Here is a 24,928-nt window from a genome sequence, read left to right as displayed (position 1 = left end):
CCAACAGAGAGTAACAGTCATCCTGATCACCAACAGAAACCGATGAGAACAGCTCCTCACTGCACTCTGAGCTGGCGACGCTGGTTCCACAGGATGTCAAGTTCCACCTGCAAAACACGACAAAACAATTAGAAAGCAGCAAACGTTGGCATCAAGTGGCCCTGAAAAATTCTTTTAAGCCTTTTAAAACTATCTGCACTTCGCTCGCATTATACATGGATTTTACTGAAGTTATAATTATGGAAATTGAAGTATTCTAGTTTAAAATATTTTTTAAAGTCCATAAACAACACCAAAGGGAATCCAAGGCCAAAAATGGCCAGGCAAAAATCCACACACAGTTAGTATAATTACATCTTTATTTTAATATATTATCACTTTCCACCCCAGAGCCACGACTCCTCTAGTATGTGAACTGCTTCTTTTTCCTGTTGGTTGAATTTCTAAAAACATTGATCTAAAAATAAAATTTTCCATATGTTTGGATATTTAAACTGTCACGTAAATTGAAATAAGCAGAACTAAGAAGTTAATCAATCAGACATCAGGATAAATAGAAGTCAAAAAGAAATTCTAGGCTGATAATCCCCCACAAAACTGAGGCTTAATAAGGAAACACATTATGGATTCATTATTCACAACTCCGAATGTCAAAAACATCGGACATGCTATTGGAATAAAACAGTGCAAAATGGGAAAATGACCTGTGTGAAAATGCTACCACGCCAAAACTAAACACTTTTTTCCACCTCATTATTTCATTTATAAAGCTAGTTAATGCTGTTGCTAAAGGAAAGTTATTGAGGACTCAATTTTCACAGAACAGGTTTTTTGCTCTAATGAGAGTAAGTCAGAATTTAACAAGCTCATGAAATCAGTCTCCAAATCTGGATTTATTTTACATATTGGTGAAAAGTAGGTCGAGACAAATATGAGTCAGCACAGCACTGCAATATGGCCAAAACAACTTGAAAAGGGCTTCTAAAATGCACCACACAAACCCACACAATCAACTCCTTTCCATCAGCCTGTCCACTTCAGCCTGGCTAACTAGAAAAACACTCTTCTTCCATCCAACTGCAAAAGCCAAGCAATCTCATCACCCTGAAGGGCTGGTCCTCACTGTCATTATTTAAGCTGCATACCAGGTTGGCTAAATATGTTTGTGATGGATTCACTCCCACATCTACTTGGCCAGCACTGAATTTATCCAATGTTAAAGACATTTCCAAAATTCCTCTTTAGCAGATCCTGCTCTCCCTCCCTTTCTGGATCCCTTACAGACGTGCAGTGTTTCACCGGTTCAGACTTTTGTGGGCAGGGCAGTCCATTGGTACGGAGCAGAGCACGGGTGTGGTGACACAGCACACTTCTCAACATGACTACAGTTACAGAATTCATGAAATACTGACGAAAGGAAAGACAGAGTGGACAAAGTTTCCAGACCTATCAAAACAAAGGGTAAGGTGCAGGGGCTCTACCACCACCCCACTGTGCAGATACTCCAGGTACAGGCAGACAGCCCTCACTTTCTCATACCCAGGGGGGGCTGCTGGGCTTGCTGGGGTGAACTGGACTAACAAGTGGGAACTACATTACAATTACTCGTAATATTAAAAAATAGAAAGCCTTATGCAAACAGCACAGATTGAGCTGTGCATCTGCAATGGCTTAATGAGTGTGTGTCCTTGCCCAAAGAAGTGAGATAGCCCCTCAAGATGCCTGAGTTACAAACCTGCATTTGTAAAATGAGCAAACCTAAGTAACACACCTGGGAAGTGAAAAGCAACACAAAGAGAAACTCACAAAACATCTATCAAACATTTATCTTACAGATATGCTAAGAATATTTCTTACTGCTCATGTCACAATTGTGTTTTATGATTTAAGAACCCTATCAGGAAAAATGTATCATATTTGATTAAGGTTGTTTGTGCTGAATCATTTAAGAGTCTATAATTAAGAGTTTGCCCTTGTGAACAATACTTTTAAAGTGCAATTTCCATGATTTCATACAAATTCAACTGAAAGACTACCTTATTATTCACTCTTCTTAATGGTGTAGTAGAAACACTAATAATCAGTAAAAGTATCTTGCAAGTCTGGAACAGGAACTAGAACTATCCCACACATATGTTCATGACTGAAATCTCACAGACTGTTCTCAAAAAAAAAGCTATTGCCATATTCAAGTTTAATTATACGCATTAGCAGAATTACGTTCTTAGGAAAGCTGTGATTTTCACTTTTGGAATTTCTTTGTAGAGCTGTATATGCACTTTTTGAATAGATCATTTCTACAAACTACAGGCTGAATAATTTGACGATCATTAGTAGCATGGGATTGAAATGTTTCTGCAGGAGTCGGTGCAGTCACCAAGCTGCCTGACTCATTCTGAACCTCTACAGGTTTGCCTGGTGTCCATGCAAGGCCTGCTTTTAACTCTTATAAACACACCACTCTGCAGCTGACCATCCTGCAGCGCTCAAAAATTACCAAAAATCTCAAAAAATAAGACATTTGGAAGGGAACGAGGCTTAGAGCAACCTGGCTCAGTGCAAAGTATCCCTGCCCAAGGCAGGGGGGTTGGAAATACATGATCTTTAGGGTCCCTTCCAAGCCAAACCAGTCTGTCATCCTACGAACAAACACATCTTTAAAGAACGACCCAGCTCACATCCATAGGTGTAACGTGACGAGCCGAACCCCGACTAAGCCAAGCTCAGGGTACCCCAGCAGGGCGTGCGGAGCGCCCTCAACCCGGTCACACCCGGCTCGCACCGGGCAGGGGAGCGGGGCAATGATGCTCGGCCCTGCCCGGGGGCAGCAGCCGTCCTGGGGCCCCTCAGCACCCCCCGGGCGCACCTGTTGGAGTGGAAGCGGTGCAGCGGGTCTGTGCGGTGGCAGGACGAGAGCTGGCAGCCGAAATCGCTGACGTCCAGGCAGCCCTCCTCGCTCAGGCTCAAGCTGCCGCCGCGCGGCGGATGCTGGTGCGAGAGCAGCGGGCACGGCTCCTCGGGGGCCAGGAACTTCTCGTACGGCTCCTCGGTCATGGCGGCGGGCGCGGGGGCGGCTCGGGAGGCGGCGGGGACGCCTGGGGCAGGCGGCGGGAGCGCCTCAGGCACCCGGCGGCGGCGGCGCCATCAGCGGCCGGTCCCGGGACGCGCCGCGGTGTCACGGCGGCTCCTTCCGGCCCCGGCGGCGGCGCAGCGCCCCCCGCGGCGGGGAGGGCGCACGGCGGGGCCATGGCGGCCGTGGTGGGCCACGGGCTCGCCGAGGGCGGCGGCGGCCGCGGGTTCCTGGGCCCGCGGGTGCCCGCCGAGGTGGAGGCCATGGCCCGGGCCCTGCAGGACCTGGGCAAGGACACGTTCCGGCGGCTCCTCAAAGGTAGGGCCCGGCGCGGAGGGGTCCCCGCTGCCCCCCAGGCAGGGACGGGAAGGGTTCGCAGCCAGAGGAGATGGGCGGGGGCCGCGGTCCCCGAGGAGGCCGTGGATCCTCTCGGTAAGGCAAGGACAGCTCTTAGAGAGCGTCCAAAGGAGGGCTGTGAAGATGGTGAAGGGCCTGGAGAGGAAACCGTGTGAGGAGCGGCTGAGGGCACTTGGTTTGTTCAGCCTGGGGAAAAGGAGACTGAGGGGAGACCTCGTTGCGGTTAAACTTCCTCGTGAGGGTAAGAGGAGGGGCAGGCACTGATGTCTTTGGTGTCCAGTGACAGGATCTGAGGGAATGGCCTGAAATTGTGTCAGGGGAGGCTTAGGTTGATTCTTCACCTCTAGGGTGTTTGGGCACTGGAACAGGCTCCCCAGCACTGTGATCACTGCACCAACTCTGACAAAGCCCAAGAAACGTTTGGACAACGCTGTCGGACACATGGTGGGATTGTTGGGGTGTCCTCTGCAGGGTAAGGGTTGGACTGAATGATCCTTGTAGGTCCCCTCCAACTCAGAAATTCTGTGATTCTGTGACAACTGAGGGGCTGCAGCTGCTTCCTGTGTCACTTCCCATCGCCTTTCCTGTCAGGAAGCTAGAGCTGAGGGTTTAATACAATACCAGGCTTGCTTGGTTGTTCTCTACAGTTCTGTAACAGCCGTGAGAATGAGGAACAGACTTCTGCAGCTATGGATGGCCCCCGAACTCACGCTGAGTCCTGTTAGAGTTATTCCTCTCTCGTCCCTGTGCTCCAGAGCCAGTGGTCCAATCACTGTCAGGCTGTGTGTGACAGTCAGAGACCCCGTGGGCATCTTCATAATGTGCAGGAGACAATACAGGAATCTCAAGGTGCAGGTTTCTTGCTGAGATTGGGGCAGTAAGATTGACAATGATTGATTTCATTTTTGTCTATGAGGCTTCTCCCTGTGGTGAGAATTTTCTCAAGGCACCTTTGACCCTCAAAATGAGGAGTTGCTCAGTTAAGTAAATTAAGGTATGTAAAATAATCATGGATTAATGGAAGAGTTGTTTTGCAAAGCAAAAGCACAGCTTGTTTGTGGCCAGCTGAGAGGGCAGCTGCTGCCCAGCGTGGGGTTGTGCTGCAACCCTGATATGTTCTCTCAGCTAACATCCTGTCAGGGTTTTCCTTTTTGATTTGAGTCAAGAAGGACTCAAAGTGTCTGGTTAGTCTCAAAGTGTTGCTGCAAAGTGTCAGAAATTGAGCAATGTATCCAGGGTTTCCCTATAATAATAACTGAAAGTAATAAAGCTACATATAGGCAGAGTCATTTGGGACAGAAGTAAATACAGACGTTGAACCATATTTGCTGTCTAGTGCAGGGGCCACAGAGACTGAAAAGCTCTATTGGTGCCAGGCAGCCTGACTGTCTGGGCTTAATTTTGGTGTAAAAGTACATTAAGTCAGGCAAAATCATAGAGGTGTCTATGTGAATGTTCACAGTCTCCAGGTCTTCCTCTTTTTAAAGAGCTCTTGCTTTGCTTTCTTATTCACAGTCACCGTTAATGCACTGGAAGGAAAAGACTGCAAGGAATCTGTCAAGCTGATTGCAGAAAGTGCTAATCTCTCAGAAGAGCAACTTGCTTTCCTCATTTCTGGCATGTATACCCTTCTCCGAGAGGCGTTGAGACTCCCCATATCAACCTTCAAACAAGAAGTAAGTTCTGGGAGTACTTGGAGCCCTGATAAGTTAAAAGCTGCATCAGACACGAATTACCATCTAGATCCTATTTGCAAGGGTGAGGAGCTGCACATAAAAATGTTACTCCAAGTCAAAGTTGTTGTAAAAAACTGTTAAAAATCTAGAGCTTATTCTTTCACTTGGATAGATTTACAGTGAGCTTTCTGAAAGCTATTTAAGCTTTGGGAAAAAGATTCCTGTATCTATTTCTGCTTCATCATCTTGTTTACTGTACATGTTTGTTCTCACTCTGAAATTAAAACCCCCAAAGAAACCATGGCAAAGTGTTATTTCACAGACGTCACCGCTCTCTCTTACCCTCACTGGGTGTTCATATACTGCTCATTTTGTCCACACTTATCATTTCTCATATTTCCTTGCCTGCATTTGTTTATATTTCTGCCATAGAGGAAGGAAAGTCTTATGGCCACAACACTATAGTGGAAATTGGAATAAAGTGCAATTTCCACTTATGTTTGGTGTGAATATGTAGACACCTGCCATGTTCCCAACCCCTATCCCTTTTTTGTGCTATTTTCTCTCATTTTTCATGTTCCTTTACCTTATATTTTCCCTCTCTCATTTTATTTTTATGTGAGTGAATCACTTCTGGGCTTCCAGCACCTCTATCTTGTTTGAGATACTGTTTCATATTTGCTTAGGCATACTGGAAATGCTCCCATATTGCAGGAAACATAGTGGAAATATGGTTTTAGTATTCAGACCTTACCTTTTGCACTTCCTTTCTGTTGTCATAGTTTAAACAAGCTACTGCAAAACATATTTGAGAATAAGGGCACACGGTTACTCTAAAAGAAGAATATGTTCTGGGTAGCTAAGTAAGACAAGTGGCAGAGAGGTTATTTTGAAAAATAAAGGCTTCCAAGATATTTAGGTCTTTAAAATTAAATCACAACTTGATGGAACACTTCTGAAAATTCTTCTCAATATGTCACCTGTCATTTCAAAACTACTGGCACTCAAGACTAAAACTTTTGGGGAAAGATACCAAGCAAGTAACCACTATTGATTCACTAGGTAAGAAATGATGTTTTAAGGCTACATTGTGTAAAATTTAACCTTTCTTGTCTTTCTAGGCTTTTAAGGAAGACCTGAAGGAGCTCAGGTATGCCCGGTTTTGCCTGTTTTTTTAATGTTTGTTTTTTCATAACTTTTACGTAATTGCTTCCCCGAATCAACACAATGAAGTTGGTATAAAAATTACCTGTAAATAACACATAATACATCTGTTGCCAAGCATCACATAAAGCCAGAGTCAAAAACCAGGTGTTGTGTAAGGCTTGATTTAGCAGTGAGCATGAGCAGTGAATTTCACATGCTGGGGAGAATGGTCTAATTTAGTCTGTAATGTAGGTTATGCAAATGTGAGTGACCTTCTCTCTGCCATCCCCACCTTGCCCTGCAATATTTTTTAACATGTTTAGTAAGACAGTGGTAACATTTGAGAAGCTAAGGAAGTGCCCTACTTTTTCACTTCTTTGAAAGGCCAACCCTACCACCTTGTTCAGCTACAATCTCTCCTGCCCATTTCCCAAGAAATCATAACCTTTGTTACAGGCTTTGCCAAAATCTGTGTCAGTCTCTCCAGAGTATGTCTGAATAGAAGATCATATCCTAAAAGCTAGATATCAGATGCTAGTAATATTTATAGGTTTTCCCTTATTTCTGTATTCAGTAGCAGTGACAGAATAATAGTAGTTGATGTTTTCATCTGTAGAGGAACCTCCGCACCAAGGCTCAATTATTTTAAAATGCTCTTTCCCCACAATTCTTAGCATTCTGATTGCTGCCTAGGAGAAATAGATAAGTTTCTAATTCTGTCTTTTTTTATCCTTATTTGTCTGTTAACCTGCACATTGGCTTTATCCTTGGGCTCTGCAGAGTCATAAGCACAATTTACTTCATGAGCAACTTCGGGCAAATCAAAGTTGCAGATGTAGTCGGGGTGTAATCAGCATAAGGTGTAATTGGGGCCATGATGAAAGGTGCCTTGCTAGCTGATACAGTTTTGTCTGCAGCTCAGTACTGGAGTTTGGCCTGCCTTTTGTCTGGTGAGCTAAAATGCAAGTGCTGCCTCTACCACATCATGGAGTTCACACACAGGTTAAAGTAGGTCAGTAAGAAACTGATGAATTGCTTTTGACCCAGTGGGAGCTGGTGGGTTTTTTTGAGGTGCCCACAAAATGCATTCAGTTTGATTATGGAAAAATGAAGAGCACTAAAAGCTCCATGACAAGTTCTCTGGGGGCGAGTGAATATTCCTCTACCAAGCAGTGGAGAAAGGTGGTATAGGAGTGCCAGAAGTCACTGGCCAGGCTGGGTGTGTCTAGAAATACAGACCCTCGGGTCCCTGTCCGTGTCATTTGACCACACTTTAATGCCTTACACGCTTGTAGTTGTTTGGGGGTTTTTTTCCTCACTTTATGGTTTATTCATGCGCTTTATTCAGACACTTTTCAGTCCAGAGGATCTTTTTTATGTCTTTTATATGTTGACAAGTCTTTTTATCTTATTGTCCGGGTTAACATGACTGATCTAGCAGCAATAGTTCTGTTAACTGCATTTGAGTTGCTTGCAGACTTGTATGTTTTATGTGCTGCTTGTTGCTGCTATGCTCCCATGATTCTCACAGTACTGGGGCTCTTCCTAACTTCCATCTCTGACACTCTTATCTCCTGTGAGTAGCTTTGTTCACCTTGTGGCTAAACTTTTAGAAGACTAAATAGCTTATTCTACTTCAAGCTATGATACTTAGTAGCACCTTTGGCGTCTTTGGTTCCTATGGGAAATGTTATTTTCTACATTTCCCAATGCACTTGGGTTTGGAGATGAAATGCCTGCATGTTTTCAAGGCACTTACTAATTACATTCACACACTTACCCTCCTGCAGTGGCTCCTGTGAGTCAACCTGTGAACAAGGGCATGAAGAACACGTGCTTCATTGAACAGCAGTCTTGGCATTAGTGGCACCCAGTGTTTGGGCAGGTATTTTACAATTTAAGGCAGAAAAATGGCTTATTTCCATTTTTGTGTTGTGTCATAGCGAGGCTATGAGACATGCACACTTCTGATTAATTAGATCAGTTCTACTGGTTTCAAAGGATTGCCATTTTATATTCCTTATTTCCTAGCCTGAGTGGCTGAGACAGCAAGAACAAATTCACTCTAAATTGTGGGTGCTATTTTTTTCCCTCCCCTCCCAAGTTATTTAATAACTTCATGGCTCAGGCCAATAACATGGGATTGAGACATACTCACACATTTCTTGCTCTTGGAGTCCCTTCCTCAGACTGTTCCTTTGAAAACTGATTGCCATCTGTACCTCAGGCTGAGCTGTGCCATGTTCTGTCTGATCTGCTTAGTGTGTGACTGGCCTCGTGTAAGCTGCCTGAGCCTGGAACAGAATTTTCAGCAAAATCGTTGACTGCACAGCAAAAATAATGCAAACTCAAGGGTAGTGTTAAAGCTTCTGTTTTAGTAACACTTGCTCTTACAGTTGAGGAAGTATTGTGATAGATACCATAATAATCATATTACAACCCCCTGTCTCCAGCTATTCTACTACATAGAGAGGATATCCAGCCATGGTCAGACTGTGTTAAATGATACACTTGCGTGGACAGTATAAGTAATGTTTGCAGAAGAAGTCTTGTTTCTTCTGAAAGACAGACTCATGCAGCCAAAAAAGCACCATCCTAGTGCTTGCTAAAAAGAATTCCTTTTTATCCAAGCACCATTTAAAAATGTGGTGTAACCTCCCTTCTTCCATTAGGAATTCGAGCCGTAGTAACTGCTGTTTCATCTTCCCACTGTGTGAGTTGATGAGTTGTTTTTTCTCCTGTCATTAGACACTGTAAGCTCTTTAGGACAGGTAACTTCCTTTGATTTTCCTTTGATACACTGCTGTGTATCTCAAGCCACTGATGAGTAATGTGTCTGGGCACTGATTCATGGTGAGGATTTAACTGTGGCAGCAGCAGTAGTTACTTCTCCCACTTGTCCAACTTGCCTCTCTCTAGGAGGTTACTGTCCCTGTGGCTGAATGGAGAGTATTTGCTCTGTAGTCTTTGCAATTCACAGCCTGATCTATTGAACTGAAAATCGACAGCAGCTTGTTTGTGAGGCAACACCAGTGTCGAAGGAGTAGTAAAGGAGTGGAGAGGCACAGGGTGGATGAAGTGTGAATTTGTTACACCAGTCCTCATGTTAGATATGCTCCTTTTCTAAGCAGTCTTAGCTACAAGGGCCTCTGTTTTACTTTTGAGGGAGCAATTCTTTCTGTCTTCTTTTCATCATGCTTCAGGTGAAAGTGAAGTGAAATGTGTAGGTTTGGGATTTTTGAAAGCATGCATTGCTGGCCTGCCTTCTACACTTGTTAGAGCCATCAGTAAAATTTTTCTTGACTTTACCAGGAGAAGTTAAGCAAATACTGGGTTCTTTTGAAACTCACCATTTCCATACTAGGTAGGACAGGAAGATGTAATACAGTTTTTAGGGTTCTTGATATAAAAACACAGGCTGTCCTTTTGAGAGCTCCAACTGAATCAATACTGAAATGCTTACATAAGAGCTGATGGCAGTTTTAAGCAATGGAAGATAGAAAATGTTGTCACATCTTTTGTGTTCTGTAATGGATCTAGTTTTTTCTAGATACAGCCACATAATTATAGGTACAAGAAACTTAACTGTTTTGTATTACTCTTCTCTTTCAGGATACCAGAAGATTTCATTGTGGACTTTTCCAGTGTAGTCTTTGGTAACAGGTTGGTGTCTTCATGTGTCATACATCGTGCAGACAGCAGGGTTGCACAGAGCTCTGCTGACACAAATCCCTCTCATCTTGAAGGAACAGCAAAATTTTCTAAATTATTGAGACAAGATTTGTCCCATTATTTTGATTCAGTACAGTATGATGTCCATCATGCATGGCTATATATGCATTAAATGGCTTTCATGGCAATTTTCAGTTTTTTCTCTGATCATCATTTTTTATAATGTTCTAAAGACTGTGAGATGCATCGATACCTACAGATGAAAAATGCAGTGCAGAATTAAGCATTTTTGCCATCATTATCATTGCAAGTTAGAGCAACAGTGAAAGACTTGCTGTGTTGAGAGGCAAGCTACATGTGCCTTCTATTTGCTGTGGTTCATGGCAGCTTTTTCAGATAGAATTTCATCAAGTCTTAATGTACAGTTGAATTGGGAGTCCACACTGAGTGACTTGACACATGTGAGATATCAAGTGCTCTGCTAGGTGAAATTCATTTTTTAAGCAGTATCCCTCAGTAGCTCCAGAGAAAGTACTAAATCAAGAGCTTTTTGAACATGCAGAAAAAGGGAATCCCAGGAATGGTTCTCTGCTCCATCATATTTAGCTTATTCTACATCTAGAAATTTCTTGAACATTTTGCATATGGAAAACTTGTGCAGAGCCAGGAGCTGGACTTCAATGATCCTTGTGGGTCCCTTCCAACTCAGAATATTCTATGATTACAACTTTCTTCCTTGAAACTTGAGGTCACTCAGCACATAGCATCACTAACCCAATGCTGCTCCAGATTCTTTGCATAGAATCTTGGTAATCATAATTGTGGTATTTCAGTTACCCTTACAAGGGTCTGAATGCTGCTACCAAAGTTAAAAATACTTTTCATTTCCTTGATTAAGATCTTGGCTTACAGCTAAAGGTTCTTGGAGTAAAAATAAATTCAGTCTTCTCATCTTTTCTTTGCTCTTCTTTTCGAATTATAGGTGTTAAGAATGCAAAATTCATGGTTGCAAAGTGGAAATATTGTTTGCAGTGGAAAAAGAAGATAAATTTAGATGTAATTTGAAACATGCATGATTGTCTGTTTTCTACTGTGAAATCATGATGCTGGAAAATTTAGCTTTTTCTCATTTTGAAAGCTGTGATTATCCAGTGTAATCTTGCTCTGTGTTTTGAGACCAGAGAAGAGCACCTCAGATTAGATTTCTAGACAGATCTGCTTTTATAATGTTAAATGTAACACTGAATCATACATTTGCTTACCGAGTTGTAAATATATATGATTGTGATGGTAAGAGATGTATTAGCATCTGATCAAAAATTCAATATGAGCTAGATAACCCAGAAAAATCCATTTTTAATACTTTTCCTGGCATCTTATCCTATTTTTGGACTTCTGTTCACTGAACAACAGCTCTGAAGAATTTGACATTTGTATTTCTGTGTCCCCACAATTCCATCAAGCTACATAGACTGAAAGGAAAGAAAAGCTTGCCACACTGACACCATCAAATAGCCACATGAAATTAAAACTTTTTTAAGGGAAAGGATAGCTCTAACTTCCCCCTCTCTGAATGGTTCTAATAAATGCACTGCTTTTTTTTTAATAGTGTAGCTTTAGTTTCTACCAGGAGGGTGCACACATACCAGTTTATTCATCCTTCCTTTTCAGTGACCTGCTAGGCATGTCTTGTTATGTGCATAGGGAACCATCCAGAACTTGTCTTTAGTTTTGTTAGGTCAGCTGCTGCTCCAGGTTCTCTAATCTTTCATTTTTGAGTGCTCTTGTGTTGCATCCTTTAGCAGATGATGTTCTTGTCACCAGGGGTATCATCCTTTCCACATATAGTTGAGATGGTCTCTGGGTGATCCGTGGTCCTTTACTTGTTCTGACTTCGGCCTTTGCAGGGTGTGCTGACAGTATAATGCAGCTGTTGGTAGAGAGTGTTTATGAAATGTAATTACAGGCTATAGGTTTTGGAGTCTTTTCTGCTCCATTTTGCTATTCCTCTTATAAATCAATGGCTTTATTAACAGCCTGTATAATTTCTGTTTGTATGTTGGCCACTATGCACATTCTGTCATCCTTACAGGATTCTTGCAGTTCTAATTTAGTCTTGTCCAAGCTGGGAAGGTCCTGACAGAAGCTTAAACTAAGCCATAAAAGTTGTGACTCTTCCTGAGGGAATGGCACTGAAGTGCAGTCCTGACCAGAAATAAAGCTTCGTATTTGGTTACAGAAATGCTGTCACCCAACAATATTCAGAAGCTTCACCTCTGTTTGGGAGGTCACCATTGCTGGCCTTTCCAACCATTGCTAATTAGAACATCTTCCTGTTTTTTCTACTCCTTTCTTCCCCAGGAGTGCTGGTGCTGCACTGAATGGACTGTCTTCCATTGATGAGAGTTAGCATGTCTTAAGGAAACGGTAGCAGTGTGGCTATTTTTAGGGATTCTCCAAATTAAGCTATTGCAGCTCTCCACTGAGGGAACGGTCTGTTCTTACTGTTTAATCCTGCTAATGACTGTTCTAGACTCCAGCTCCTCATGGTTGTACCCAGCTGTGGTGACCTACTTCCTATCCAGGAGCTGACAGTAAGAACCAGCTGATCTACTTTTTTTTTGCTCATTCCTTTACCATACTATGAGGAATGTGTGTCATTTCTGACACCACCCAATGCCACCACCAGAAGGATAAATTCTTCCTTATATCATCTTTGTGAAAAGCAGGAGCATTGGAGGATCTCAGCCTGTCGGTCCTGTGTGCCTTGTTGGATCATTAATCTTTCCAGGCAGTTTCTAAAGGCACCAGCTAACTTGCACACAAGCATCTGAGTAGGGATGTTAGAGTGCCATTCCTACAGTCCTTGATTTGTTGAGAGAGGATTCCCTTCTGATGTAAAGTCTGTAATTAGATTATGTCTAGCACCATGGATAAAGGATGTAACGTTTCTTATCCCACCCTTAGTGGGACTAGTGGAGTAGCTTTGAAATGTACCGTAAATAACTTCCAGGGACATGGGATGCTTAGGAAAAAAAGTAAATATGGTAAGTAACACATAGTCCTGAATGGACCAGCTCAATGACCTCATTCTGAAATTATTTCTGCATATATATCTAAAAATGAATGCTTGTTATGTGTTTGTGTCAGATTTGTCTTCTTTGGTTACCCAGAGCTTAAGATGCTGTTCAGACTTTGAAGATTGTCAATCATCTGAAGTTTAATCGCTGTCAACTGTATTTCCTTACAGAAATAAACTAGGGCTTGATCGACCTAATTCTTACTGCAATATGAGTAATAAATGAAGTGCTTGGCTTTTTACATGTTAGACTAGACAAAAATCTTGAAGGTTGTGCTGGGCTTGGCAGTGCACATTATGTAAGGAATTTAAAGTTTGTAAATTATGTTGGATTAACAAGAGCCGCTATTTTTTTTAAGTATGCTTCAAAATACACTCAAAAGACACTCAGTATTATTATATTTTAAAACATTTCTGCTTGACAATACTAGATGCTTTTTGCTGAAGAAATACGGTGACCTTATCCAACTGTTTTGCGTAAGTCATCTGTCTTGTTCCTGCTTGCTTGTTCCTGTTGGATCTGCATGTATTTAAAGATATATTTGCAGGTCCCTTTCTATGCCTCACAGTTGCATATAATTGAAATAATAGATATGCCAGCCACCACAGTGACTCTTACTAAACTTTCTAGTGACATCAGTTTACTGGAATTACACAGTCACTTGGTCTCTTTTTTCAACGTGGACCGTAGTTAAGCATAGGAAAAGGGGATAATCTGAGCGTAGCTGTCTTTAATCCACAATACCTCTACTCATTCAGACCTCTCTAAATGAGGACAGATGCAGGAGAGAAACAAGTTCCAGACAGGTTTGTTCTGAGGAATCATATTTTCTCTTTAGATTGTTGTTTCTTTTATGAATTTGCATTTCAGTCTCCCATTACTGATTTACTCCTTAGGCATCCCGCTTCCGAAGGCACAGCTCTGCTACAAAGAAGTAGGCTACCAGGTATCCAGGACTTCAAGTGGAGAGTGGACGTAGCAATATCCACAAGGTATAAAAGAGAATCGTGCATGTCCCTGGAAGTTGTTTTACCTAAGGTTAAACTGATTTCTTGGGCTTCTTAAAAATGTTAACAGGGTTAAAATGTATCTTGCTGTTAGGGATTGGCATGTAGTGTTAAACAGTAAGATACAGATGGAATTTTCTGAACAGGATAGAAGTCAGTGTATATACATGTTATTGTTGTTAACATTTCACTCAAAGTTTGAGTCTCATTTTAAAACTTAAAGGAGCTGATACAAATCCACAAGCCCTCAGAGATGGATGGAATAAATTAAATGGATTGAGCCTCAAGCAGCCAGGCAAACTCTCAGTTTCACTAGAATGGGGGAGGGAAATCCCCTATGCAACTTCTCAAGTGTACTATCACTTTATGTTGCACATGTTAAGATGACTTTACATCCCCTGTACAGTGTGCTACAGATTCTATAAAGAGAGGTTTCAGAACAGCACCTTTACACTGCCATAGTTATGCAGTTGGTCATTGTACTACCTCCTGGTTTCTTTCACAAAACAGGATCAAAGGCCTTTGTGATCATCCTGCCTGTGCCTGCAGTAAGTGGCTTCTTGCCATCTGCCAGAGGAGAGGCAGCTGGGGGATGTATCTTTGGCACAGAAACCTGTTGTCTGTGCTGTTTTGATCTCTGTCTAGTTCTAACCAAGACAGACCAAGATGAAATAAATTAGAACATGATCCAGTATTTGTTAGTAAAGTAAATTATTAGAATGAGTGACTTCATATTGCATTCATGGATACCTGCATCGAAGAGAGAGTGCAGCTTCTTTGCTGCCATAGTTGAGAGTCCCATGGGTAATCAGGGATTGTCTTCCTGAAACCAAGAAAAAAGGCTCCTAAGTAAAAACTGTGATGGCCAGAAGCTACTAGTTCAGGTGACTCTACCAAGCAGTGCTGTAAGCACCACACAGGTATCACTGCAGAAAAAAAATCTATACCTATAAGAGAGCAAAATGTCCAGATAAACATCCTCAGGCACAGTGCTTGCAAGCTGCAAGCAAATCCTATTATTTGTTTTCCAAACAGCACAGGAGCAATACATTATCCTTTTTTGTTTTCCTTCCTCTTATTTTCCTTTCCAGTTAACCTTCCCCCTGGGATTTCTTGTTTATCATGCAGCAACAGCCTCTGCAGAGAGGTATGGTGGCTTCTGGCTGTAGTGCCTGTCAGTACCTGAGCAGGCTTTGGCAACGTCAGTTGATGGAAGCTGCACAAGAATGACTCATTTCCCTTCTTTGGGTCATCAAATAAAATAACAACACACGAATTTAGCATAAAGACTGGAAGAGCTTGATTCCCCACATGAGGTGGCAGTTGAAAATATGAAGGGATGGACAAGATGGTAAACTGCATAAGAAAACTGTGCATTATTATTAGCAGTACTTGGTCAGCTCTCATCCCTATTATAGTTCCACTAAATTGATTACGTAAAAACAAAAATGCTCCTAAACTTGTAGTTGCTAAAGTATTAAAGAAACGTTTAGTCTCAATACTGAGATAAGTTGGACAGTACTCTTATGTTCATGAGTTTCCAGCCAGACAGCTAAAGGACTCTGAGACTGAAATTACTCATGTTCTGTGTAAAGCCTACATGAACATCTAAAATGGTTAATGTGCAATGCTGTAGTCATCACACTGCTGATGTCTGCTCCTGTAATACTAATAATGTAAATAATTTCAGCTCACTGGCCCGTGCACTTCAACCATCCATTCTGATGATGATGAAGCTTTCAGATGGGACAGCTCATCGCTTTGAAGTAAGTCTGATTGCCATAATAAATAAAAAAGAAACCACTTGAAGTTTTATTTAGGAAGTTGAATTATTATTTAAAATACTAAAGCTCTTTTAAACAATGCATTACCGTTGCTTGGTTTGCTTTGGAATCCATCATGTTCAGTGTAGCTGCATACAGTATATAATGAAACACCAACAAAAATCATTTCATACCTTGTTCCTATGCACATTCTGCTGAAATCTAATCTTTTAGAAGAAAATGACTGAAAAACACTGTTGCACAATATCTGGTTTGATTAAAAATTATGGGGCTGTTACCAACTGTAACCTTCAGACCTGAAGGTGGCTTTCGAAGGCAAGAAAATTACTGGGGTAGTTTATGTAAGGTATGATACACTTCTGAACCTGCATTTTGCAGAGAATGATAACATTCTCTTCTGTGGCAGAGGTAGTTTTATTCTTTTTCTTCAGTACCATTCTTGCTGCTAGAAAGTAAAAAAAAAACCTCTTTGACCTCAGAATTAGTCAGTGGCAGTATTTATGACACTGTACCTAAAGGCTTGCCAGAAGATACCATAAACTCTTCTGTAATTTTAACCTTTGAAAAGAAATGCTGTTTGTTCTATAAATAACATGGTGGTGCATACAGGAATTCAGTGCACAGCAGGCATTGTTACATTTGAACTCTGTACAGATTTTGGCTTCAGTTCCCGGGTTAGTAGTAGTCTGGAAGGAGCACCAAAGCCCTGTGGGTTGAAAGAGGTGAACTGATTTTACTGTTAAAATGTTGTGCAAGAAAGCAGCTGTTGAGGAAGGCATAAATCTGTGCTACACTGCAAAATGTTGAGGGTGTCACTTCACAGGAGATCAAATTTACCACTCTGGACAGTCCAGGTCAGAGCATCCCATAAGCTCTGTTTGACATCTTCCATGGAACTTAAATGATGCCATGGATGTCAGGTTAGCTCTTTACAACAGGGTAAGTTTCATTTTTGGGAATAAAAGCTAGTATATATTCTTTACTGTTTATATCTGGGGCTTTATTTCCTGGCATATAATGTCAAGTCTTTATCTTGGTGCTATTGTTTCTGGTTGTTTTGGTTTGATTTTAGTTGTTTTTCTTTTCTTGTAAGTCTGTGGAAGACCCTTTGCTATTTGGTAGTGGAGGTGTGTTTGTCCAGAACACACAGCAGTGCAGATATCTGACAGCAAGCAATGTGCTTCTCTTAGAATCGACTCTTTGCTGCTGCTGCTTAGTTCTGAATGCCAAGGATTTGGCTGTAAACACGATTTCTGTGTCTGATGAGTGGTCTTCCCATAGTTAGTGGGGATAAACCTGTGTTTTGGTTCAAGGTGCCATGTGCAAGCAAATATAGTCCTCAGCTCTATGGTTTCCTTTCATTTGGACATGTTCAGAATGTCCTGCTAACTATCAAGGCTTATGTAAGATGGTAAGTCCAGAATTCTGTTGTGAACAGTTTTAAAATATGTCTGGCACAGGGAGAAGTTACACTCTGGTCTCTGTTTGGTTTTTTAATCACAGTGTGACTTCTAACTGAAGATTTTTTTCAAAAGCAGTGGGAATTGCAGCATTTTGAGTCTTGTTGTATGTATGTCAAAAGTGAAAAGGACATGATGCCTTTTTATGCATTTTGGATGTATGTGGAAAATGCAAATCAGGTGTTGGATTCCTCTCACATAATTGATATCTGTGCTACACTAGGCAGAAGGATGACAAGGGTCTCTGTCAAAAGAACTGCTGTCTTCGGTGTAGCCAAAGCAGTGGAGTCAATTAGGCAGAGCTCTGCAGAGCAGCATGGGACCAGCTAGACTGGGATGGGCACTTTGTGAGCACGTGTGTTTGTGCACTGCCCTGTTGTTAGTCTGTGCCACACCATCTGTGCCTGTGCTCAGGTGTGGATCTCTGTCTTAACACATAACAGATTTCCATCCACTTGGTTTCTAGGCTTTAAATGGTAGAGTCCATAAGTCTCCTGCACAGCTGAAAATGCTTTGTATGTTCAAGCACAGTCTTGTGCCTTCCACATATAGACACTGCCCAGTGCCCTTTGGTCTTGAGGTTGCTGCCAAGTCTCTTGCCCCAAGTCTCAGTTCCTTTCTCTTGCAAGTTTGGACAAGCAATATCTGGAATTTGTGTTTGAGAATTTTGTAGGCTTCACAACATTCCAGATGTCTTTGTTTTTCCTTCCAATCCAGGACTCTTACTTCACCACAGCAGTCCTCAGTTTACATCCTGTAGTATTTCCTTTCTTCCATCAAGCAGTACAGAAAATGTACTATGTAGCTGTTATTTCTGGTTTTTTCCACTCTCCTTTTCCACATGGATTTAGTTGAATTAACTGAATGTTATTAACCTCAAATCCTTTGTCTTAAATCTGAAAAAAATCTGATTTTAAGAGACATTGCACTGACACTGCAATGTTCCCTATCCATAGGCATGCCCTAGTGAAAGTTCCTAAGATGTCTTCTGTTTTCTAACCTGAATATTTTGTTTCAGGTGCCAGTTGCAAAGTTTCAAGAATTGAGATACAATGTTGCCCTTATACTGAAGGAAATGAATGATTTGGAGAAGAGGAGCATACTGAAGATCCAAGACTGAACACTTTTAAATTGGGAGTTTGTGGAAGAGACCTGGAACCCTCAGCGTGTTTTGTGAATGGTAGAGCAGGGGACCATCACCACTTTGCCTGTATGAACTTCAATGTGACATTTATGATGTCTGCTGTAAATATTTTTTTCAATTCAAGTGTTTAAAAGCACAAGCTCTTTTTGTAAGACTTAGGAAAACCAAAAAATGTATCTCTGAAAAAGTATAATGCTGTTTGCGAGCATTTTGCATGATTCATCAAAACATTTTTTTAAATAACTGTCTTAATAGATGTAAGAGTCATTTATTTCTGATTATGATTCATCACTTTAATTATTTTTGAAAGTCTGCTACCGGAAGCCCCAGCAATGTGTATGTATCACAAGAAAGCTCTGCAATACTTCAAATAAAAAATAAAATAACAAACCCACTCCTGCCTTCTAGTATGACAAATGCAATCTTGAGTTTTGCATAAGTAAAATTGTTGTCTGGCTTCTCACTAAGTGACTAAGGTATAGCTACAGACATTTAAAGGCTAATTTGAAAGAAAATTGGAAACCTGTGGATCAAGAGCAAAGTATCAGCTGAGCTTCCAGGACTAATTCCATGGAACTACAGAAGTGGGAAGGGGTAGTCTTAAGTCTTTATCTGGTTGATCGTAATGGGCTAAATAGCAGTCATGTCATAGGTTTCTAAGTGGAAATGCCTGTCTCTTGTTTCATGTATTGCCTGTATGTTTGATTGAATGAAATCAGCTGACATGGCTGGACAGAAACCCCTGGGCCTGCAGTGATGGTGAACAGTGGGAGGCAGTGATCTTGTAGCCCACGACACCATAGACTCATTACCTGTGCAGGTCAGAGCCCAGGATGGAGGGGCTGCCTACAGCCTCTGGGGTGAAAGTCACAGGTGTGAGGATATCCAAGCCCCCAAGTCGAAAAAGGAGTTAAGAACAGGCTGAAGTTCCCTGAGCTGCTCCAGCAGTTGGACTGGATGGTCATTGTAGGCCCCTCCCTTTCAACAGAAATAGTCTATTCTAAGTTATTCCTTTGCCCCAAGAGTTAACTTCAGAAGGACCCCCTTAACTCGAAGCATATGTTTTAAGTCTCATTTAAATGCTGTGGGACCACAAGTATGTCCCTAAGAGTTTTGCCAAGAAGGGATGCATTCCTCAGTCCTTGCCTGAGTGAGTTTTCCCCAGCAGCAAAGATATGGAGGCTGTGAGCAATGGCTCAAAGACAGCATCCTAGAACTGGAGGCTTTATCTGGCTGTCAGGTGTACTTTAGAAAGCACATGCTACTGCCACTGTTAAGCCTTCACTTATTCTAGCTAATTGCAGGGGTTTTGTCTCAGTAGTACCACCCATACTCTTTCATGTTTTGTGACTATAGAACTTGCCTTTATCTTCCTCACCCCCTGCAGAAAACTACTGAAATTAAAATTGTGGATTTGGGAGGCCTTTTACACTCCCACAGATGTTTGTGTAGGAAAGGATGACTTGGCTTTTGGATTTTAAAAATCACAACAAGCATAATAAGGCTTATTTGTCACACTTTTTAAGAGGAGACTTCTTTAACAGCAGTCCATACCAATCTAAAGATAGCTGAATAGCTCTGGTCCAGAAAGCTTTTAAAACCCAAGCAAGAACGTGTCCTGTAGTTTCAAATAAACCATTAGTCACGATTTCAAACTGTTCAAAAGCTGCATGTTCCATTTGCTTTGTAGGGGATTCATCAATAACTTCCAGCTTTGATCCATGATGCATCTTAGCTATTGTATTCAGGGAACACCAAACACCAAAGCACATAAAGAATTAGCTTCTATACCTTCAAGTGGACTGTGGAGCTTGTTCATCTTCTTTCTGGAATTACATTATCACGAGCTGTGAAACAAAACATAGATCATGATGTTCCTTGCTACAACCTTTCCCTTCTGGATGTTTAGATTTATAAGGTTTCAAACTGCAAAAATAGCTCAAACTGAGCCTAAGTGAAGTCTTCAGACAAACAGAATGCTGCATAAAATGACCTGTTGCTCAAGGCATTTGCGAAGTAGTTTTTTACTGGTCAGAGTAGAAAAATCCATGAATACCTTTACCTTCTAGACAGAATATATTAATTCAGTTGTTCTCCTGTAACAGCAATTGCCCATGTTCTCCAGAAATGGAGAGGCTTCCTGACTGTGTGAACATGAGGAACCCTGGACTGCTTGGTCTCAAATTTGTCTTGCCACACATTAAGCAGGAGCTTGTTGTAATTGGAGGTTTACCGTGTATGCTGAGGGTACTTGAACACTTGGGATGTTCATTCCTCTGTACTTAAGAGTTAATTTGGGCTTTCCTTCTGACAGATTAGCTTTCCAGTAAAACAGAAGTTGTCACCCTAATGGGCTAGTGGGAGGGCATAGTGGATAATTCCTCAGTTTTGATAAAATGTGAGTCTTCAAAGAACAGTTAGGTATCTCAGAACTTCATGGCAAACTACATGTTAAATATTTGTTCAACGCTGAAATATCTTACTCCTTCATGATCAAAATACTCTGGAATTTGAATTCCATTGAGTTTATGACAGTAGCCCTTTCATTCTAGTACAGAACAGAAGTAACCTTCTAAGAATCTAGATATGGCTGAACAGAAATTATTTTACCCAGCCCGCTCTAGGTTTGGTTACGCTTCAAGGACATGCTGTGATTCCCCCTTCCAGTATCATGCAGGGAAAGGTACAACCTCAGTGGGATGCTCGCTTTGTCAGTCCTGAGGTCTTGTCAAGCTGATCACTAGTCAGTCATCAGTTAGGCAGGCAGAGGTTTGTGTGGGAAGGGCACTGGGGTTTTTTCTTATTACACAGTTCATGGACCAGTAGGTAACAAGAACCTTTCTCAGGCTCTGTTGGTGTTTTTCCCTGAAAAACAACCCTCCATGATCACGTTGCTCTCTCTATTGGTGCTTGCATTTATTTAAACTGGATAATGTGTTTACATCTGAATTCTAGCTATTTTCTAACCATGGCATATGAACATAAACTTCTCCATTACACTTCTTTAATTTCCTTTATATTTTATGGAACATTATGACTTTTTTTTTAAGATTAATGTGTCAAAATAGATTTAAAATAGAACTTGGACTTGATTTCTTTTCAATGTAAATTACGTGTGTATGATAGCAAAGACACCCAGTACATGAAGGAGCAGTTACAGCAGGCAGAATGCAAAAGGAGAGGTAAAGATAGTTGCCAAAAGTCATCCAGAGATTCAGTGGCAAAATAACCCAGAAGAACTGATATGTCTTCCCTTCCTGTTCCCTATCTGTAAGTTAGTGCAGCTTCCTGACACACTGGTCAGGCCTCACACTTGGTGGTTTTTTTAATTATCTCAGCTGCATGGGCCATCAGTCCAAATCTGTTCTTGCTTATGGACTACTACAGTGTGGGCAGAGCACTTGAGAATAAAAAGCCATCTGTGGCTGTATTTGTGATGTGACTTTTCACATCCCTACTTCCACTAGAGAAGGAGCTTTGTCAGCGTGACTGGTGGGGTGGAATTTCACACTTGGGTTTGTTGTGTTTGAGAGAGGAAAGATGCAGGTTTATTGATGGCTTTTGTGGTCTCAAAGCCTGATGCAGTTTATAGATCCAGAAGAAGGCTGAAGAATGTAGTCATGCTCTCATGCTGCCTGTTATGCCAGCCATTAACTGCTGGAAGGAGATCAGTATTGTGCTCATTGTCATTAAAAGGAAGAAATTAAACCTCCCTTTGTAGAAAAATCATACAAGGGAGATGTGCTTTTGCAGAGTGAGTCACCTCCTCGCTTTAACTTCTTCTGTTTAAGTGAAGGATAAATCTGTTCTTGATCTCATGAACAATGCAGGTAGGCAGGAGGGTGCTTTTTTCCTTTTTCTTTTTCCTTTTTTTTTTTTTTTTGCTTTCTAATCAAGTATACCTCATGACCTACTGCTGCTCCAAATCCATGAATATATGTATGAATGTATGAAAACTCTGTGCTTTCAGGATGTGTTATATAAAAACACCCCAGCATATCTAGATTATGTATGTTCAATTCACACAGCTGTTTTTGCTAAAAAAAAGTCTTTGCAGAGCCAGGCCTGATGTCAGAATCAAATATTTTGTAGTTGTTTGACTTCTAGTGAACAGTAAATTAGTATCTTGGCTTTAAAGTATTTTGCTGTTAGTAACTGTATGGGTCACTCTGTACCTGTCACACCACACCCCACCAAGTACTAACATTTACCAAACACCACACACATGCCAGGAACTAGCAGAGGCAGAGCCAGCTGGTTTCTCCCCTAAGAAGTCACAGAGTTGTTGCCCGTAGGCCATCTGTGACAAGGTCTTAACTGTTTTCTAGCCTGGGCTAAGGGTCTGTGTTCTGAACCCTTCTAAGCACACAGCTTCCATCACAGGAGTAGTTCATAAGCACAGCTTCCCTTTTCCCTTGAAACGTTCCAGCCACCTCCCTGCTGGTGGAAGAGAATTCCCAGAAGTGCATTTCACAGTGCTTTTTTGAGACTCGTTTCAGTCCAGAGCATCAGCCAGCCCTGCAGATGCTTTCATACATTGCAAATAAGAACTGTGGAAGTTCCTTTCAGAGTGCAAATGCTGATTACATTTTCTATGATAATCTATTCCCCTTCCCTATCTAGAATTCGTGTGCTGCTAGAAACCCTCTCTTTATACCACGATTTATCTCTTTAAGTGTCTGCTATGTAACTATGTAAATACTGGTGGCGTATCCCTGATAGAGAGATTGTCACTGCATTGCTACTGGTAACCAGTGGTTATGTCACTTTCCCTCGCTTGAATAGGCTTTGACTCATAGTGGTTTTCAGGACAATGGTTATAAAATAACACACCGAGGGGTTGCCGAGACTATAGTTTTGCAATAGAGACAACTGCCGACCTCAAGGCTGCAAGAAAGCATTTTTCCTTTTTTTTTTTTTTTTTTCTTAAGGGTTTTATTCTTTTATAGCATGAGATTTTCTTGCATGGAAGTTTGGAAAACAAGAAGTCTCTGTTAGGAAGCTGGAGTCTGGTGGGAAAACCCCACACTCCCAAGCTAATTCTTTCTAGCTGTTCTGAAGCATTGCTTAACTGAAATTTTAAGTGCTTCAACTGTCCTAGCTTTCTTTGAATTACTTGCTGTCAGGCTGTGCTATACTTTAGATTCAAATATGATTTAAGTGATGGCAGAAAGAAGTATGGAAACCAGTGGTTCTTAAATTCTTTTTCCAATTAAAGGATTTGCCTAAGAACAACAGGTAGATATTGAACTCATTAATTCAAAGTGTATATTATCAAAAGTTAAGATCCAGAATTTAAGCGGCTTTAAGTTGTTTTTTATCTTGAAGTTCATCTGAACTTTGTCAAGTATCCTCTCTAAACAAGGTCTTACAAAACTCATGTTGCTTCTCCTTTCTTCCATCTTTTCTCCTGTCCATTCAAGCTCCATAGGCAGGGCTTGTCCCTTAATACCTGCTTAGCTCACACAGTCTAAGCTGGGGAGTTCAGACACTTCTGTAAGTAGGAAAATGGAAATTTATTCCTTCATCCCATCCCTTGAGCTTCATGAGGAGGCAAGTAGTATCAGTGACAGGACATCCTCAGAAATTTCAAATTCTGCAGTGGATTTCAAGACAGCATGAAAAGTGCCCCACATTTTTAGAACATTTGAAAGGGTATGTATATATAACATAATATGGACATTTCTGGTAGCTATAGATATGCATGAAACTGCAAAAAAAAAAAAAAAAAGCATTTGACAACTTCTTTTAGAACAACTGCTTCTTTTCGATAGTAGCACAGGTGATTTTCTTCCTAGGCTACATTTAGCACAGACAGTTACACAACTAGTGCGATCCTCTCATCTAACAAGAATTGGTGGGAATGTGCAGATTCAAACGGTCAACACGGCTGGTCTTGAATAAAACAAAGATACATCACGTGCTTTTTTCTAGAATCCGGCATGGACAGGTAGAGCTGTGCAACATACCGTGCCGTAAATAAATAAACCCAATAAAACTAAATAAACACAGCATTTTCCTTCTAATGTTTTCCTTAGTTGCCCTAAAAGCACGATTACCTGACATCAAAATAGCTTCACCACTACGTAGATTCCCTGAAAGGGACCGATTAACCGTGCAAGTACAAGGCTCTACAACTCCAGTTCTAGCAGGGAACGGCATCTCAAAACCTCTTTGAACCGCTGTTTTCTCCGTGTCACCAAAACGCCGAGCCCAGGAGCGAGCCCCGCGTCCCACCAGCGGGTCAGACCGAACTCCGAGCACGGGGCGCTCCCTTGGCCGCTCGGCTGCAACCCACCCGCCGAGGGGCGGACGCGGCCGGGCCGGGGGGTCTGAGGGGCCGGGGGGTCTGAGGGGCCGGGTGACCCCCCACGGGGCGGGGGGAGCGGGGGGGAGCGGGGTGGGCCGGGCCGGGCCGGGGCCGGCGCGTTACAAAACCGCCTGGTTTTGTAACAACCTGCGGGCGCTGCCCAATGAGCGGCGGCGCCGCCGTCACGTGCCCGCCTTTATATAAGCGTTGGCGGCGGCGCGG

At 41.8% G+C, this 24,928-nt stretch overlaps 1 protein-coding gene and 1 long non-coding RNA gene across 3 annotated transcripts; one reads left to right on the top strand and one right to left on the bottom strand.

Annotated features, from left to right (window-relative positions):
- On the bottom strand, positions 1 to 24,869 carry LOC135421449 (uncharacterized). Of its 2 annotated transcripts, XR_010434005.1 has the most exons (4): positions 24,456 to 24,869; positions 14,759 to 14,831; positions 8,408 to 8,543; positions 1 to 107 (listed from the first exon to the last, which is right to left on the bottom strand). It is a non-coding gene; the product is annotated as an uncharacterized LOC135421449 (long non-coding RNA). The 2 variants fall into 2 exon arrangements; XR_010434004.1 differs by lacking the exons at positions 1 to 107; positions 8,408 to 8,543 and adding an exon at positions 11,565 to 11,851 and having other exon boundaries at positions 24,456 to 24,867.
- On the top strand, positions 2,816 to 18,790 carry COMMD5 (COMM domain containing 5). Its single transcript, XM_064669934.1, has 7 exons — positions 2,816 to 3,388; positions 4,943 to 5,103; positions 6,225 to 6,253; positions 9,862 to 9,912; positions 13,898 to 13,993; positions 15,699 to 15,774; positions 18,271 to 18,790. Exons 1-7 carry the CDS (start codon positions 2,986 to 2,988, stop codon positions 18,370 to 18,372), a joined length of 918 nt encoding a protein of 305 aa, XP_064526004.1. The 5' UTR covers positions 2,816 to 2,985; the 3' UTR covers positions 18,373 to 18,790.
- Positions 24,870 to 24,928: the final 59 nt, after the last annotated feature.

This window comes from Pseudopipra pipra, chromosome 13, assembly GCF_036250125.1.
Source record: "Pseudopipra pipra isolate bDixPip1 chromosome 13, bDixPip1.hap1, whole genome shotgun sequence".
Lineage (NCBI taxonomy): Eukaryota > Metazoa > Chordata > Aves > Passeriformes > Pipridae > Pseudopipra > Pseudopipra pipra.
This window is presented reverse-complemented; position numbering and strand designations above follow the sequence as displayed.

Bases quoted from the DNA above. Each gene is read 5' to 3' on its own strand.
- COMMD5 (XM_064669934.1), top strand. From the start codon at position 2,986: ATGCTGGTGCGAGAGCAGCGGGCACGGCTCCTCGGGGGCCAGGAACTT. The intron at 9,913-13,897 runs GTTGGTGTCTTC...TTTACTCCTTAG, and splicing joins AGTGTAGTCTTTGGTAACAG to GCATCCCGCTTCCGAAGGCA. The intron at 15,775-18,270 runs GTAAGTCTGATT...ATTTTGTTTCAG, and splicing joins GGACAGCTCATCGCTTTGAA to GTGCCAGTTGCAAAGTTTCA.